This window comes from Gigantopelta aegis, chromosome 3, assembly GCF_016097555.1.
Source record: "Gigantopelta aegis isolate Gae_Host chromosome 3, Gae_host_genome, whole genome shotgun sequence".
Taxonomy (NCBI): domain Eukaryota; kingdom Metazoa; phylum Mollusca; class Gastropoda; order Neomphalida; family Peltospiridae; genus Gigantopelta; species Gigantopelta aegis.
The window spans coordinates 9999760-10018518 of record NC_054701.1 but is presented as its reverse complement, the minus strand read 5'-3'; the positions used below and the strand labels follow the sequence as shown (position 1 = coordinate 10018518).

At 37.9% G+C, this 18759-nt stretch overlaps 1 protein-coding gene across 1 annotated transcript; it reads right to left on the bottom strand.

Moving 5' to 3' along the window:
- Positions 1-8621: 8621 nt before the first annotated feature.
- LOC121369460 lies at positions 8622-18310 on the bottom strand. The gene is made up of 8 exons (XM_041494560.1): positions 17977-18310; positions 16066-17094; positions 14510-14611; positions 13580-13705; positions 12623-12724; positions 11633-11845; positions 9319-9448; positions 8622-8804 (listed from the first exon to the last, which is right to left on the bottom strand). The coding sequence occupies exons 2-8, from the start codon at positions 17069-17071 to the stop codon at positions 8651-8653; spliced, it is 1833 nt and encodes a 610-aa protein (XP_041350494.1). The 5' UTR covers positions 17072-17094; positions 17977-18310; the 3' UTR covers positions 8622-8650.
- Between the last annotated feature and the right edge of the window lie 449 nt (positions 18311-18759).

The following is an 18759-nucleotide window of genomic DNA, read 5'->3' as shown; positions in this document are numbered from 1 at the left end:
TCGCCCCATCTCTGATATATATGAATTATATATATATATATATATATATATATATATATATATATATATATATATATATATATATTTCCATAACTAATATTTTCTATTATGGTGACGATATAACCGGAGTTCTATGCTTATATATTAAGCCTTTTTAAATGTATAGGGTATTTTCTTGGGGCAGGGGATACAGGGGACACCTGCCCCTCTAATTAAAATCATGTGTTATGCTAGACAAATGTTTATGTCATGGTTTATGTGTTGTATCTTTAAGGCTCATTCAATACCTTGCGTTTCTTATAGTTGCAAACTTGTATTTATCCAAAGGAAGCGCCTCATTTCAGACGCACATAGGAATAAAGTCAAAATGTTTATCAGGGAAGATTCAAATGTTGATGAGGTAATCTTCAAATCATGAAATCTATTTTTGATTTATGAGTCTCGCAGTGTATATATATATTCTGTATAGTTTCAGAGACTACTGAAGGCAGTTTATGTAAATGTACAAAGATTTCGCGCCCAGTGTGTGGGTCTGATGGCAAAACGTACATCAACGAATGTGTCGCTTTGTGCAGGTGAGAATGTGAATATTAAAATATATATATTTGCTGTCCCCACCCCCACCCTCCGTCAAAAAAAAAGAAAGAAAGAAAAAGAAAAACAAGAGAAGATAATCTTACAGAATAAGGATTTTTTTTTTTTTAATTTGGGGGTTGTGACTTTGATATTTCACACCCATTACTATATCCATGGATATTTGTCACCTTCAGTGAAAACTTTTAAGCCCACAAGTTAAATATTATTAAAATAGCAACAGATTTAAAATTGTGAATTTAAAAAGAAAAGAAAAGCTTTTTAGACGGGGGGAGGAGTGGGGGGGGGGGGGGGGGGTTAATAAGTGCAATTAACGTCACATTTCTTTGATCTACAATTTTGAATCTGTTGGTGTTTAGGTATAACCTTTTGAATCTGTTGGTGTTTAGGTATAACCTTTTGAATCTGTTGGTGTTTAGGTATAACCTTTTGAATCTGTTGGTGTTTAGGTATAACCTTTTCAGTAGGTTATAGTTTCTTTGCGGCCACCCAATATGCTCAGAACTATAGCTTTAAGGCTCATTCAATCCCTTGCTATTAACGGATTAGCGGGTTTCCTCTCTAAGATTATATTTCAAAATTACCAAATGTTTGACATCCAATAGCCGATGATGTCTAGTGGTGTCAATAAACAAAACAAAGTTTAGCAAACTTTAAGGCTCATTTAAACTGGATGCGGCGCGTGCGTGCGGTCAGGCTAAATAAAATCGAAATATATTAGTTTCAATGAGAGCGTCTAGACAGGATGCGTGCATCTGCAAAACGCGCGCGGCCAGCCGGATTGAAATGGTCGTATGTAGTGTATATGCCCAAAACGCATGCGGCCAGCCGGATTGAAATGGTCGTATGTAGTGTATATGCCCAAAACGCATGCGGCCAGCCGGATTGAAATGGTCGTATGTAGTGTATATGCCCAAAATGCTAACCGCAGACGCACCAGTCGGACCGCAAGGGATCTTTTACATGCTCTTTCCTATAGACATGATGCTTGAAATAAAAACAGTAATTATAATTACATATCAGGACAGCCCTTAGGTTAATTATATATGAGGACAGACTGTCAGGACAAATAAATTCAGAGACCAACTATTGCAATAATGTGCTAGACCATAATGTCACGCATGGTATTGTTCCATTTTGACAAAAGTGGGTCTAAGCAACCCATAAATGACTTAAAATCCACTGTCATTGACACTGTCGACTAGTTCTAATGGCGAAAACATGCTTACATTTGCACGTAAATTAGGTCGAAAGCGAAAGGTCTGCTAAGTGCCCATAACTTGCTTTTTCACAAAGCGCTTCATTTGCACGCTTTGCACGTGTATTCCATGTTCCCAATGCTGAATTTCCGTATAATTGGAGCTTGCGTTCGTGTACGGTGCACACTTCTAATTCGACAATGGTACGACGTCAACTGACTATCGAAGATCGAGGAAGGGCTATTGCTTGGCTTCAGGGTGGCAATACGCAAAGAAATGTTGCTCTGAGACTTGGTGTCAGTCAGTGTCGTTGGCCGACTGTGGCAACGGTACCAAGCAACGAAATCGTCCACGTTCGGGAAGACCCCGAAGCACTACAAATAGAGAGGACCGCTACATCACCAATATGGCTCTACGTCAACGCACAACCACTGCACGCCGATTACGTGACAATCTGCGGACTGCGACTGGAACTCGAGTGTCTCATCAAACCATACGCAATCGTCTGAGAGCCAATAATCTACGCTGCCGTCGCCAGGCTGTTCGACCACCACTCCTACCACGCCAGAGAACGGCCAGACGTCACTGGTGCACGCTTCATCTGCGGTGGCAACGTGTTCAGTGGGGTCGAGTGATGTTCACTGATGAGTCCAGGTTTAGTCTCCAGTTCAACGACGGTCGGGTTCGTGTCTACAGACGTCCTGGGGAGCGCTTCGCTGACGTTAACGTTAGACAACGTCACCGGTTCGGTGGTGGCAGCGTCATGGTGTGGGGCGGCATCTCTATCCACCACAGGACCCCCCTCTATGTGGTGGATGGCAATCTGAATGGAATCCGCTATCTGAATGAGATTATCCGGCCGTTGGTTCTCCCAGGCCTTCAGCAGATTGGCGGCGGGGCAGTTCTGCAGGATGACAATGCCAGACCCCACCGCGCCAGGGTGGTAACGGACTTTCTCAGACAACAAGGTATCGCCAGGATGGATTGGCCAGCATATTCGCCTGACTTGGCCCCAATGGAGACCGCCTGGGACGAATTAGGCAGGAGAGTTCGGGATAACCATGCCCCTCCGGCCAACCTTCATGATCTGGGTCAACTTCTTATGGCAGAGTGGCAGGCCATTCCCCAAGAGTTCTTCAGACGTCTGATCAACAGCATGAGGCAACGATATGTCGAGTGTATTCGCGCCAGGGGTGGATTCACACACTATTAAACGAATGTTCTAATGTGTAAAATCCATGTTTGACAACCTTCAACTTTGACAGCATGTCATGTGACTTTCTTGTATACAGTGACGTTTATTTGTGGTTTTTTGTAAATATGGAACAATAAATAAAAAAATTGGTGTAGTTTACGTCATCAATCTAATACGCTATATATTATAAACTAACACTTGTCGGTTTCTCTGTCTCACCGGCCTCGGTGGCGTCGTGGCAGGCCATCGGTCTACAGGCTGGTAGGTACTGGGTTCGGATCCTAGTCGAGGCATGGGATTTTTAATCCAGATACCGACTCCAAACCCTGAGTGAGTGCTCCGCAAGGCTCAATGGGTAGGTGTAAACCACTTGCACCGACCAGTGATCCATAACTGGTTCAATAAAGGCCATGGTTTGTGCTATCCTGCCTGTGGGAAGCGCAAATAAAAGATCCCTTGCTGCCAATCGGAAGAGTAGCCCATGTAGTGGCGACAGCGGTTTCCTCTCAAAATCTGTGTGGTCCTTAAACATATGTCTGACGCCATATAACCGTAAATAAAATGTGTTGAGTGCGTCGTTAAATAAAACACTTCTTTCTTTCGTTTCTCTGTCTCTGTTGGTGCTTATGCAAATCATTTGAAATGTATCTTAAATGTATTTGTATATTTATTTTGTATACTTACATAACGTGTTATACAATTTTAAAAAAACTTTTGTATACCCACATGATGTGTTACATAATTATTATTTTTTTCTCAGTATTAATTTGTATTATTTTTTTTTTATTATTATTATTTTTTTTTTTATTATTATTATTTAAAAAAAATTAGTATTAGTATTAGTATTAGTATTGTTAATTTTTTATTTTTTATTTTACCTATTTATTTGTGTTAATTATAGGTATGTGTGTCTTTAATAGTTTCCTTACGCATGTGATGTGTTTATATTTAATATCTTTTTTTATTACTACCCACGTAATTATTTATCATGTATGTGTATATGGTTTATTTTGTTTATTTTAGACAGGTATTGATTTTTCATGCATGAATCTGTTTTTAAATAGTGCTAAAGCGCTCCCCACCATTATCAAATAGTGTAAATATGTATTTGTTATAATTTGCGGTTTTTGTTATAAAGTTTGTAAGTGGTATAACTTAGAGCAATACAGAACTTGTACTTGGACAATATGTAGATTACTTACATATGAGACAGCCGGTAGGTTAATTACCCGGACCCCGTTTTACGAAGCTATCTTTGCGCTAGGACCACCTTAAGTGTATTACTACCTAATGAACTTAAGATGATCCCAGCGCTAAGACCATTTCGTAAAACGGGGCCCTGGAGTAAGACCGGTCTAAAACTACATTAATCAATGCTTTCTCTAACTCACCCATGAGCTTCCGACGTCTTTGAAACCCTGTATCACCGTGTCCGATTCTAGTTATTTCAGGCTGGGTAAGACTTTACATCTTCCCTTGTAAACATTTGTTTTTGTTTTGATATTTAAGATACATTGTTCTCTGAAACATTAAGTACATATTGTACAATATACTCAAACATACATGTATGTCATTTACACTAAATGTGAAAAACTACCATGTCAAGCAAGAAACTAAATTTTAGACAGAAATACTAATCACCCTTTAAGCAATTAACCTACAGGATGTCCTGATATGTAATTAACTTACAGGATGTCTTGATATGTAATTAACCAACATACCTGTCCTGCTTTGCAATTAACCCATAGGCTATCCTCATATGTTTCTAATTTAAAAACTGTCATCAAATGTAATTAATCTACAGGATGTCCTGATAAATAATTATATATAGTATATGTAATTAATCTACAGGATGTCCTGATAAATAATTATATATAGTATATGTAATTAATCTACAGGATGTCCTGATATATAATTATATATAGTATATGTAATTAATCTACAGGATGTCCTGATAAATAATTATATATAGTATATGTAATTAATCTACAGGATGTCCTGATAAATAATTATATATAGTATATGTAATTAATCTACAGGATGTCCTGATAAATAATTATATATAGTATATGTAATTAATCTACAGGATGTCCTGATATATAATTAATCTGCAGACTATATAGTATATGTAATTAATCTACAGGATGTCCTGATAAATAATTATATATAGTATATGTAATTAATCTACAGGATGTCCTGATAAATAATTATATATAGTATATGTAATTAATCTATATGCTGTCCTCACATCTAATTAATCTGCAGACTGTCTTGATATGTAATTAACCTATAGGCTGTCCTGATATAAAATTAACTTACAGTCGGTTCTCATAAATGCAATTAACCTATAGTATGTTGTCATAAATGCAATTAACTTACAGCTATTCTCATAAATGCAATTAACCTATAGTATGTTGTGATAAATGCATTTAACCTACAGGCTGTCCTACTATACAATTAATCTACAGTCTGTTCACCTAACTAGGATATCCTCGCTGATAATTAACCTACAGTCTGTCCTCAGGTTGTCCTGACAGTCCGTCCTCGTGTTTAATTAACCTAATTATAAAGGCTGTCCTCATGTGTAATTAACCTATAGTCTGTCCTGATATGTAATTAATATGTAGGTTGTCCTGACAGTCCGTCCTCGTGTTTAATTAACCTAATTATAAAGGCTGTCCTCATGTGTAATTAACCTATAGTCTGTCCTGATATGTAATTAATATGTAGGTTGTCCTGACAGTCCGTCCTCATGTTTAATTAACCTAATTATAAAGGCTGTCCTCATGTGTAATTAACCTATAGTCTGTCCTGATATGTAATTAATATGTAGGTTGTCCTGACAGTCCGTCCTCATGTTTAATTAACATAATTATAAAGGCTGTCCTCTATAGTCTGTCCTGACATGTAATTATAATAACTTTTTTTCTTTTTTTTTCAGCGGTACCAGTGTGGCCACTACTGGATCATGTGTAGAGATCCCCACTCAACACTAGACTAACACATGGGTCTTTTGACAAACTTCATACTTGAATGACAGTTAACTTAAAACAACCATAATGTGTTTATAGAAGATTTGCATTGAAGATCGTGCCAAGTTCGATTAAAATAAAACAAGCTGATTAAATATGTTTTTGTTTGGTTTTGTTTGTAGAGGTTTTGGTGTTGTTGGAAGGGTTTTGGGGGTGAGGGGGTATGTTTGGTTGTTTTGGGTTTTTTGTTATTGTTGTTTTATTTTGTTTGGTGTTTTTGTTGGTATTTCTGTCTGTCCGTGGTTTTGTTTTGTTTGGTTTTACAGAATAATATCACTTTTATCATTCACATTTCTGTTATATAACACTGAGTGACGTATGTGAAAACATCAATGAAATAATAGAACTATTAATCATTAGTGAAATATAACAGCCCGAGGTTGGGAAATTGGTTGTGACGTCACTTAACAAAATAATGTATTTTGGGTTGCTGTGAAAACAACAACACAAAGGTTGAATTACATTGTCAATGCATTATAACGAGGCGTATTCGAGTGAGGTTTGGAGTCAACTTGAGTTAAATACTTTTCCGATTACTAGGGACGAATGTAGGTAGATGATTTTGAGAACGAGTTACTAAAGTCTCCAATGAGCCGATGTACATACAACATATTTCACTGTTTCATTTAATGTACGCAGACGATACCGTGCTGCTGTCAGTATGTAGATGACCTGCAGAACATATTACATTCGTTATATACTTATAATACTAAATGGAATATTGATGCAAATATAGAAAACCCCCACCTAAACTTGTATTCAGAAACAGGGGGGAAATTATATACTTATACAAATACTACAATGACAATATAATAGTGATGTTTTAATTAAATATACGAAAAAACCCAATGGTAAAGTTACAAGAACTAATTGCTTTAAACAGAAAGACCATAGGGGGAAATTACTACTAACGACAAATGAAACACTTACAATGATAATATATATCTAGTCCAATTGGTGGTTAAGTTTGTGGTTTTTAATTATATCTGGATTAAATTACGTGTAAAGTTACAATGGTAAAGTTGACAAGAACGTCCGTATGGATTTACAACTCAGAAATACCATAGTTCATATCCTCAGACTATGTAATCATAAATCACGCTGATAAGGAAACGCAGTTACAGGTTTTTGATACTCATATATCTTGTCTGTTCAATTATGGTTGTGAAGTTTGGGGTTTTGACCCAGCTCATGATGTACAAAACGTCCGTATGGATTTTTGTAAAATAATTTTCAATGTGAAAAGAAAAGTACAATAAATGCAGCTGTGTTAACAGAATTAGGAAGACTACCTCTACATGCAGTACGTAAAGTAAGAATTGTTAAATATTGGTTGAAGCTTTTGGAAACTAATAATTGTATCTTGAAATCAATATATGATGATATGTTACAAAGCCAGGAGTCTTTTAACTGGATACACCATGTAAAAGATTTATTATTTTCTTTAGGTTTTGGAGATGTATGGTTTAATCAGCACGTTGATAATCATATAATATTTATAAAAAGAGTTAAAATGCGCCTGACAGATCACTGTATTCAAGAAATAGACAAATTGTTGAACAATTCATCAAGATGTAATATTTTAATGCATTAAGCAGCTATGTTTTGTTTACAATACTATGTGATGATATCATTACCTATTTGTTATTCATTTCTTATCACAAAATTTCGTATTTTATCCCACCAATTACTCATTGAACAAGGAAGATATGGAACTGAACAATCACAGAAAAAATGTCGTATGTGTAATCGGGATAACGTTGAAGATGAATTTAATTTTGTTTTAATATGTCCCTTGTATTGTCATATTCGCATATTGTCTGTAAAATACTACTACTGGTTAACACCGTCTGGTTTTTTAACAATTAATACAATACTGTCTGTTCAGAATAAAACAACAATTTTGTAACCTTGGAAAATATTTAAAATATGTATTACATTTAAGATCGCAACATGTATAACTGTCCACCTCCAAATACTCATCCAGTTGTTTGTTTATAATGACGGTATGTTTTATAATATTGTATATAATTGTATGTTTATGAGCCACACGGCTTAAAGTACACAAACTACTACTACTACTACTACTACTACGACTGCTACTATTACTACTACTACGGTTGTTACTACTACTACTACTACGACGACTACGACTGCTACTACCACGACTATGATTACGATTACTACTACTACTACTACTACTACTACTACTACTACTACTACTACTAGTAATGCATTAGTGCTAGCTGGAAGTATTGGTGTAGCCGGGATTTATAGGGGACACCTACACTGTCCATGATTCGGGTTATGGGGTGGCAGGCAAATATAAAAGATGGTGGGTGAAAAGAGGTGTGGTTTGAGAGCATGTTCTCCCATGCTCTCTCTCTCTCTCTCTCTCTCTCTCTCTCTCTCTCTCTCTCTCTCTCTCTCTCTCTCCCACACACACACACACACACACGGTTAGGCCAGTGGCTGAAAAGAGCAGCACATGTGGCGGCAGAGGCTAGACTAAGACGACACATAAACGCCGCTATTTTCCAACTTCCTGCTGAAAAGAAACTTCTTACATTCGTTCCTTTCTGTAATGATATCAAACAACACTTATAGACAAGTTTTTATTATAATTTGTTTTACAACTGTAACTGACTGAGTCCCCTGGAAAGTTTTAAAATATCACAGAAACTGAGCGAGAAGTCTGACTTGAGCGAGTGGTAGAAAAACTCCGGCGATTTTCTTTCCAGTTTAATCATCTCTGATAGCAGCATCCCGTCCACATCAGTAAGCCTGCAAAACAAACTAGATTTTATGAAAATAAACATTTAAATAGAATATTATTGAGATATGGGTTCACATAAAAATGTCATCTTTTTTCGTTGTTGTTCTTTCTTTCTATATTTGTTTCTGTCTTCTTTGTGGAGAGAAGGGTGTGGAGGTGATGCTCTCTTCTCAGTATCGCCCAGATATTTGGACACAGATTGAATTGTGAATTCGATCCGAACAACAAAACAAAACAAAAAAGAAGAAAAAAACCCTAGTAAACAAGAAAAAACAAAACAGCAACAATAATTAAAGTATGAATAGTACAAAATTTTAAAATAAAATAAAAAAATAAAATAACAATGATGAGCAATGAAATAGCATAAATAAATTTACAAAAGTAATTTCTGCTGTGTCCTTTTGTTAGTTGGTCAAATAAATAAATAAATAAATTAATAATAATAATAATAAAATAATAATAATAATTATTATTATTATTATTATTATTATTATTATTATAATACAAATTTGAATTACTAGCCTGTCAGCTAAACTCTTCAAGCCAATATTTTCCAACCAATCACGGACCACGTTTCTCGACCAGGACGTTACACCTTGACTGGACTTTTCTGAATGGACAGCTTTTTCGGGTATCTGTGTTATTGGAATCCCTGCATTAAAAGAAAGATAAAACTGACAAAAAATAAGCCAGAAATCCTTTTTTTTTTATGAATACAAAAATATTGTGTTGCTATGTTTCCCCACCACGTCAGCTAACAACTACCCATTGCTGCTTCCATTAGTACGTTTTCTTACACACCCGTTGGTGAGAACACCGTGCGTTATTTTTGGTGACACATGGTTGTTAATACACGTACATGTGTTAACAATTTCAAGACATACGACTGGCTGCTCCTAGGTGATGACCAGGTCACCAATGCCATACGTCCAATAAAAAAAAAACAGCACGGTGGAAATCGATTACACTGTGACGTATAGTTAACTTGGCAATCATGCGTCTGTGAGGCGTAAGTCGGCTACAAGTGCACCGGCAGTAAATAACTTTTAGTCGAAAAAGATGCTAAAATTTGCTTAAAACCTGGGTTTTTTTAGGATATGTAAGAAATAGAATAATACATTTGTGTCTGTTAGATACCATTCATCTCACAACTGGTTGTTTACAAACGTATCAAAGTCGCTTTCGCTCGTTAGATACATTTTAAAACAACTCGTTGTAAGATAAATGGTATCTAACGGCCACTCATGTAACATTTCACTACAAACTAAAAGATAATGTTTGTTCATTATTGTTTGTTATTTTCGTGCTAATATTTAATCAAGGTTCAAGCCTGCTGTACTGGGTACCCGCCTCAGCTATCTAGAACAGTGTTCATGGTTAGTGAGAAAGGCCGGACCAGTAGCGTTGTACCTCTCGTTATAATCGAACATTGGTTGGTTTTGCTCTTCTGTGTGATGGTCGACTATAAAAGCCCATAATCGATTGTGTGGAAAACTTAACTGTAATTATTCCTCCAGTTAGAAGATGGAATTGATGTAAATATGTTGGGTCTGGTGTTTGTTTAGATGAACCGGCCTCGGTGGCGCAGTGGTTAAGCCATCGGACTACAGGCTGGTAGGTACAGGATTCGCAGCCCGGTACCGGTTCCAACCCAGAGCGAGTTCTTATTAAGGGCTCAATGGGTAGGTGTAAGGCCACTACATCCACTTCTCTCTCACTAACCACTGTCCTGGACAGACAGCCCAGATAGCTGAGGTGTGTGCCCAGGACAGCGTGCTTGAAGCTTAATTGGATATAAACACGAAAATAAGTTGAAATGAATGTTTAGATGAATAAAAAAGAAGAAAATAGTTATTACAGGTAAAATAGCGATTATTAGGGTATATTCTAGTGAACACAGGTGCATGGTGTTTATAATTCAAATCCTTCTAATGTTTATATGATTCTAACCAATTGTCAATCTAATTAAAATTAGCTCCACTATTATATGTGGATCTAAAGACAGCCAGTTGGAGCTCATGTCCACCAATCAAAACCTTACTGGCAGAATCCTGCCAGTGATTTAAAACTAACAACACTGCGTAGTCCCCAATGTCCAGGTAACATTTCGTCTGTAAATAATAATTTAAATATTGACCAATCACACTTCGCCTTTTATAACGTTATTTGGGAGCATACAAATTCTAAAAATATCGGGCGAGTCTATTTTAGTGGCCGCAGTACAGCGAACCATACCAATACGTACGGGGTGGGTTATCAGTCTTCAATTTTACATTAAAAATTATTTATTTATTTATAAAATTTAAAAAAACTAAATCAGTCTTCAGTTTTACATTACAAATTATTTATTTTATAAAATAAAACATGTTTTAAGGCATTCGTAATTCACAGGAAACATGTCGTATACCCTCAGGATAATTCGGAATGTTTTCAAATTATTTTTAAATCACTGGCAGGATTCTGCAAGTAAGGTTTTGATTGGTGGACATGAGCTCCAACTGGCTGTCTTTAGATCCACATGTAATAGTGGAGCTAATTTTAATTAGATTGACCAATTGTGCAATCGAAAGTTAATCGGTTGGTGCAAACCGATTATAACCGGTTATTAGGTTTGAAACGGCATTTGGTACAGTGTGAGATCAAACCCTGCTGTACCAGCAGAACATCATACCAAACAGCAGGAAGAGATCTTGTATTTCAATTAAATTTTCAATTCTTTATTCACTCAGACCATATACATGGTACATGAGGTAATATAATAATATATTTACAAGTACAAACAGGCCTATAGTAACACCACAGGTACAGTACAGAGGAGGTGGAAATAACAGATTACCATCTATAGCATCTTCGAGTGGCCTTTCGATGAATCCCCGCGTTCCCAGCTCCTTGATGAGTTTTGGCATCTGTTTGTCAACGAGCTCTTCACTGGAGAAGTCAAAATAGAGTCTGCTTCCCACCAGCATGCCCAGCCAGCCGTCTGGTTGGTACTTGTGCTGCAGGCGAAGTGGGACGATGTCTTTTCGCAGACGGAATACATATTCTGATTCTATAATTTGAACAGAGAACTATTCAATGGAATATTAATATATTTAAAATTTTAACTTGACTATGTGTTCTTCGCAGAGAATAATAAATTCATGTTATGCTATTATCGCTTTTGTTTTGTTTGTTTGTTGTTATTTCTTTATTTTAGGATTGATGTTGTTTTACTGTTGTTTTGTTGGCGGGGGGAGGGGTTGTTGGGGAGGGTATATTTTCCAGGGAAATCAATAATTTTGTTTACAGTGATAAGAAAATAACAGACAAGCCAAACGATGATACGATGTAAAATATGTGTACCTTTATTAGTTAGTATCACCTTCCCCATCTATACAAGCAGTGCATGAACTCGAATTTATAATTAAATACTTTCTAAACATTATGAATTTTGAATCTATATGTACATAACTTATTTATTAATATTTTAAAAACATATATATATATATTATAACGTATTTCCATAATAATGATAATTTTTGGTAACAGGGCCCTGCAATGATACAATTTACCTTTTTGGGGGTTTGTTTCTGTTTTTTCTTTTTTCTTTTTTTAATCTGTTTAAAAAGTTAAATATCGACCAATATTACGTGTTCAAGAATTATCTAACAGGGCCCGAGTGTATTTGAAGGTCGGGAGGGGGCGCTGGCACTTCGACGGGCTGTTTGGGGATTAAAATAAATGTATCGAGGAATAGAACCTTTTAGGAGGATTCAGGCGCATCCTCCTCCCCCCCCCCCCCCCCCCCCCTCCCACATTCCGAGGTCTCTGTCTAGGTTGTTGTTACCTGTTCGGCAGCTTGGACTCTCCTTGTATTTCTCTGTCATACATATCAGGATGACGGCCGCTTTTTCCACGGCCAGAGCCATGGCCTCCAATGTCGACCCACCTGTAATTTAAAAACTACACGTACTTTGTATATATAAAAGAAATTCAGATTAATTGTACTTCCATTAATTTCCACATAAGAATTTATTTTAAATGACCGTTCCGATGATGGAGTATAATCAAAGATTGATCGTTGGGTTCTAAGTGATATTTGGCCTATGGTCAATTGTGAAATCCTTATTAATATTAACTGTAATTATTCCCTGATTTTAGAAAGATGTTCTGAAGAAGTATTACATATGGAATTATTGTTCATGGTCAAAAACTGCGTGTACATGAAATGTCCTTTGTTTTGTCATGTGAAGGTTTATATTTGTAAAACCAATCATTGGAGTGGCAGTCCTCGTAAACGCAGTAGAAAGGATGTATCGCCCTGTGGAAGTGGCAGTTTTCCTACAGACGAAGCACCTGCCAGTGACATAGGATGAGCCATGACCTCATCAAAACGTCTTTTAGACTGTTCTGTACAGGGCTACGATTTTTAATACGTTATTTCTTTTGTCAGAACCATAAGAGCTGATTTCAAGAGTGCCTCTTCGCTAGCTGATATTTATTAAATAAAATCAAGAATAAATTTAGTATGTGTATACTTTGCATTACCTAATAATCTGAAAATATGGAATTAACAGTGACTATAAGATTAAAGATCACTGACGTAGCCAGAATGTTAATATTGTGCAACCATCCACATTGGAAGTGGGTACCCACACAGGTTTTAGACATGTTATGGAGCGACAGAAACATGTAAGAGGTAGAGGGAAAAGAGATGTAATTAATGAGAGTTGGGATGGAATGGTCCCAATACCCCCTCCCCACTGGCTATGCCCGTGTTAAAGAGTAAATTTTTATTCCATACTCATGAATTCCACATCCATCCACACTTTGTACCCGGCCTGTTTGAGTCTGTCCTTCACCATGACCATGATAGACTGAGACTCCCATTGGTAGCTTATCATCACGTGACGGGCGTTAGCTTCTTGCTCTGAAATACAGTTCGGTATCTAACGTGGTTATTTCGACATTTGGTTGGTCGGTCGGTCGGTCGGTCGGTCGGGAGAGAGAGAGAGAGAGAGAGAGAGAGAGAGAGAGAGAGAGAGAGAGAGAGAGAGAGAGAGAGAGAGAGAGAGAGAGAGAGAGAGAGAGAGAGAGAGAGAGAGAGAGAGAGAGACACAGACGGACAGACGGACAGACAGACAGACAGAGACAGACACACAGACGGAGATAGAAAAACAGATAGAAACACAGAGAGAATCAAATTCTAATAAAATAGTTTAAAGTAAAAAGAAACAAGAACAAAAGAATGAATCAATTCTCGTCCAGACGCATAACGATTTTTACTTTCTTTGTAATACTACAGCTGTACTTGATATTATATTGCTGCTCCAGTGTTTGGTATCCTGATATTGTAACATTCGAGATACTTTAGACAACGTTCTGTATACAGGGGGCGGGACGTAGCCCAGTAGTAATGCACTCGCTTGATGCGCAGTCGGTCTGGGATCGATCCCTGTCGACATGCACATTGAGTTATTTCTCGTTTCAGCCAGTGCACCACGACTGGTATATCAAAGGCCGTGGTATGTGCTATCCTGTCTGTGGGATGCTGCATATAAAAGATCCCTTGCTACTAATGTAAAATTGTAGCTGATTTTCTCTCTAAGACTAGGCCTATACGTCAAAAATTACCAAATGTTTGACATCTAATAGCCGATGATTAATAAATCAATGTGCTTTAATAGTGTTGTTAAACAAAACAAACAACCAAGTATAAACATGTATAAATTACCTTCTCTGTGGGATATTTCAACATCTCGAAATATTTCCCACAATGCACCTCTGGCTGCGTGACCGGCTGGGGTATTTCCTTTATTGGCTAGGCACCGAAGAGCTATATGGTAGTAAGAAAGACAAAATAGGTTGTTATTCGCAAATACTTGGATAGACAATACTTCTTAAAGACACCCAGGCATATTTTAAACTACGACCATTACTTAGTGGTTAACGTTTGGCACACAGATAATTGCTTCAAATATCAGATTTGAAAGAATAATTAAATTTTAAAAATTAACCCCACGTCCAATGTGGTCTTGTTTTCTTCCAGACAGAAATGCAACCGTTTCAAACAGTCGCAAAGATGGTACGCCCTTTAGAGCTAAAATACATGAAACAAACTGTATGCTTATTCATTCTAGTTGAACCCAATAGGCTACAGCCAACAATATCCAACTATTGTCTTGAAAGGAAACTGGAGCCAATTTCACAAAGCATCGTAAGTTTACGTCTGCGACTAGCAGTTATACAGGCCGTTGGTTTACGCGTGTTTGACATATATTTCACACAGAAAATTATATCATTATGGAAGATGGAGCATTTTAAGGACAAAAGAAAATGAAATATGTGTACTTCTAACTGTATTTATTATACTATAATAGTAATACGAATTGTGGTTTAGTCGTAAATTTACGTTTACATGTAATACTAGGCTTACGATGTTTAGTGAAATTGGGCCCTGTCCTCGTGTCTGTTCTGTGTTTTGTTGTTTTGAAGCATAGTGCAGTACACTAGAGTACAGCGTATAACGCAGCACATCGCAATGCGACAAACAACGCGATATAAAACTGCACAGCACCATACATCACACCATATACTGAGTCAAGTTATCGGTCATACCAGAAGCAGGGCCTAGGGTAAACCGGAAGGATGTGGGCATGTAAAAACATTTGTATTTGGATTTCACACCAAAGCATAGCACAGCAGAGTATAATAAATATGATTTCAGACATACTGAACTATTCTGTAGACATTTAATGCTAATATATATATATATTAATAAGTGTTTTTAATAAACAGCTTTTGAAGTGCAAAGCAATGCAAGTGCAAGGCAACGCAACACATCGCAACGTATCCCAACGTAACGCAATGTAGGCTAACGTTATAATGCGACACAACAGAATACGTTGAAGCGTTATATGGCCAGGGTCGGTAGCGGCCGAGAGTTGGTTTTCTTGCTATTGAATGAGCAAATTAGTAGGATTAAAGTCAAATAGAATTTGTTGTGTAGTTTCTTGAGGGTAATTGTGATGCATAATTTAAAGCGGTTCATAAAAAATTGAAAATGGAGCTAATTGGATGATTTAACGTAGTTGATCGAAAGGTAGCTCCTTGCTCGAACCTTTTTGGGGGGGATTGGGTAGAGTTAGCCGGTATTCCTTTGTCGGACTCCGTGGGTGCGAGTGCAAGTGTGTATTAGAGAGGTAGTTCAAATGCATTGTTATCATTAGTCAATGCATCCTGTGTAATCGTGCTGTATTTAGTATGCGTTGAACAGTTACGTGTGCCTACCTTTTATACACTGCTGCTCCTCTTTGATCCACAGCTTGTTCTCCTTGACAAAAGACAGACACCAGACGCCATTCCCAGCGGCCGTCTGCTCCTGCGGGTCCGACGACTCCAGGAGCTGGGTGTACATGGACACAGCGCCACACCGCACCACCGTCAACTTGTTGGTGTCATGCAGCGCGATGTTATTCAGACCCAGCACGATCTCGAGAGAATTCATCCCGTATTTAGTGGAGGCGTGGTCTGCAGACGACAAGCTAGCGTCGAGGATACCCAGGATGAAGCTGATCGTGTCAGATGAGGCGTGGATTACCTCGCTCTCCTTCTCATCCACCAGATACGACAGGACGATCAGGGATTTGGCTTTCAGCATCATGTTGGTTGAGTTAGCCGAACAATACAGCTGTTTGAGAATCTCAACTCCGTGTGCGGTTTTCAGTACATCTTTGCCTTCTGTGTGATTCCGCACAACGTTGTGGCAGAGTCCCAGCATCGCCTTTAGAAAGTATAGCTTTCTGGGTTTGTCTAGCACATTGTTGCTGGACATACTTCGCAAATGTTTAACAACTGTCAACAGAAGCCCTGAGTGTGTTACCTCGCGACATGTTTCTGCAAGGGCGTCTGATGCTATCCACAGCAATGACGTAGCAAGCCGAATACACTTCCACGAATCACTGGCATCGTTATCAGTGCCAACAATATGTCCTACAGTTTCCCAGCTCTTCTGGACAACCTGGACAATCCCTTGGTCGTTCAGAGCAACCAGTAGTCTAGCTCTGAAATGGCAGTCGGCTTTTTGAAGGTGTTGCCAGATGTATCTGAGATCGTTATACAAGGAGTCTGTCGTGATGTTTGGTGCGGAGGTTAGCCTCGACATGGATTCCCTGACCTTCTGTAGAATTATGTCCTGGGTCACGCCGAAAGCTACTGATGCCAGTCTAGCTGCGCCATCTTTACCGTGAAAGGACAGAACACTGTTATCTCCATTGGCGTGGCTTTTAGAAGTCATGTCATCTTTTGTCAAAATAACATCTGAAAATAATTTTAAAAGTCGAAAACCAAATACAATGTCATCTGTACAGAGCTGATATAATTGGGCCTAAATTGATAAAACATTGCTCAAACCTGGTTGCTAAAGTGTTCTCAGTGTCTAGTTGGTTGCCAAGTTACATTCATAAAATCATTCTAATTATACCAAGCTTCTAAGCTGCTTGGTAAGGACAGAGCTGATTGGTTTATTGCTACAAATCGAAGGTTTTAAATGTTTTCTTTGTTGGACGTCGGGCAGTAAATTAGTCCGATATACGAAACCCGTTAATCACAAATGGTTTCATAGACAATACCAATTATTATCAAGTATACGTCCCAAGTGAAATAATTTTCACTAGTTATTTATAATGAAAATTATTTCTCGAATGACATAAGCTTGATGCAGTCGAGTTTATTGTTTTATTTATTACCCAGCTATGTTTTAATTTTCACAAGAAGAAGAAAACCAGAAGAACCCTCCTATTATTTTCGAAATATATGTAAGCCTACTGAAACTATGTACACCACTCTACATACTAGTATTAGTATTGCTATGGCACAAAATACGTGACATCATTTTGCATGTTTAGTTTACCAAATCATGTCGACCAAAAACATTATAGGTGAGAACTATAAGTACCTAATGACATGGCATGTTGTAACCAATGTGTAAGATAAAATAATGTAAATATTATCAGAGAGAGTGAGCGAGAGAGAGGGGGGGGGGGGGGGGAGGGGGAGAGGCAGAGAGACGAAGAGAGACAGAGAGTGAGCGAGAGAGAGAGATATGGGAGAGAGAGAGAGAGAGAGAGAGAGAGAGAGAGAGAGAGAGAGAGAGAGAGAGAGAGAGAGAGAGTTACACAAATAGACACACATGACACACACGTGAATGAGTCTGTTATTGCATCGTCACAGTATTACTTGCATGACATCAGCCCGTCTGGTCAGTGTGAACTCTGGAAACATGAAGGTATTTGCAAACACAAACGGCAATCTGTCCGGATCAATATATTCGCCCTTAATTTGTCTCCCATGACAACCACTCGATCAGGATCTTCCAGTCGCAACATGCAGGTATACATTAACAAACGACGGTCCTGGTGTGTTAACGAATGATACACAATCTTAACGTGTTGTTTTAAACAGTGTATATACCAAGAAAATGGTCACCTTGTTACAGGGTCTCAAGTGGAATTCCGCAGAAACCAAAACGCTTGTACAGTGAGATGATTTATAGCGCCATCTAGGCGAGGAATCCAATATTGACTGCACAATACCGCAGTAGAGAGAGTGCTTAGTCAATGGGGTGGTTACCACTCTCGAGGACTCGCAGGTCATGTCACCAGGCTTCATGCCTGGTAGGCACTGGGTTCGTGTCCCAGTACCGGTTTGCAGCAGCAAGTTTGGCTACCCCTTATTGCGATATTGCCTTGTATAAAGATACAGTTTTGATTACGGAATACGGTTTTGTCGTTTAGATACACTCAGTTGCAGGGTGTATTAGAGTTGGGGTAGGAGCAAATCTCTGGTGGTGGGGGTAGTCTGTAGTGTGAGAAACAAGCCATATTAGTATGTTTATTTATACTGAGTAGGACACACACAAAAGATTACGTTTTCGTCCTCGAGATTCCCATTTTCCTACGATCCTGCTAAAGCTGTAGTATGTGT

What these genes read in the sequence shown, in the direction of transcription:
- LOC121369460 (XM_041494560.1), bottom strand. Translation starts at nt 17,071, where the DNA reads ATGACTTCTAAAAGCCACGCCAATGGAGATAACAGTGTTCTGTCCTTT. An exon ending in GAGTCCAAGCTGCCGAACAG is followed by an intron (nt 11,846 to 12,622) that starts GTAACAACAACC and finishes TTCAAATTATAG; the next exon opens with AATCAGAATATGTATTCCGT. An exon ending in TTGAAGAGTTTAGCTGACAG is followed by an intron (nt 8,805 to 9,318) that starts GCTAGTAATTCA and finishes TTTGTTTTGCAG; the next exon opens with GCTTACTGATGTGGACGGGA.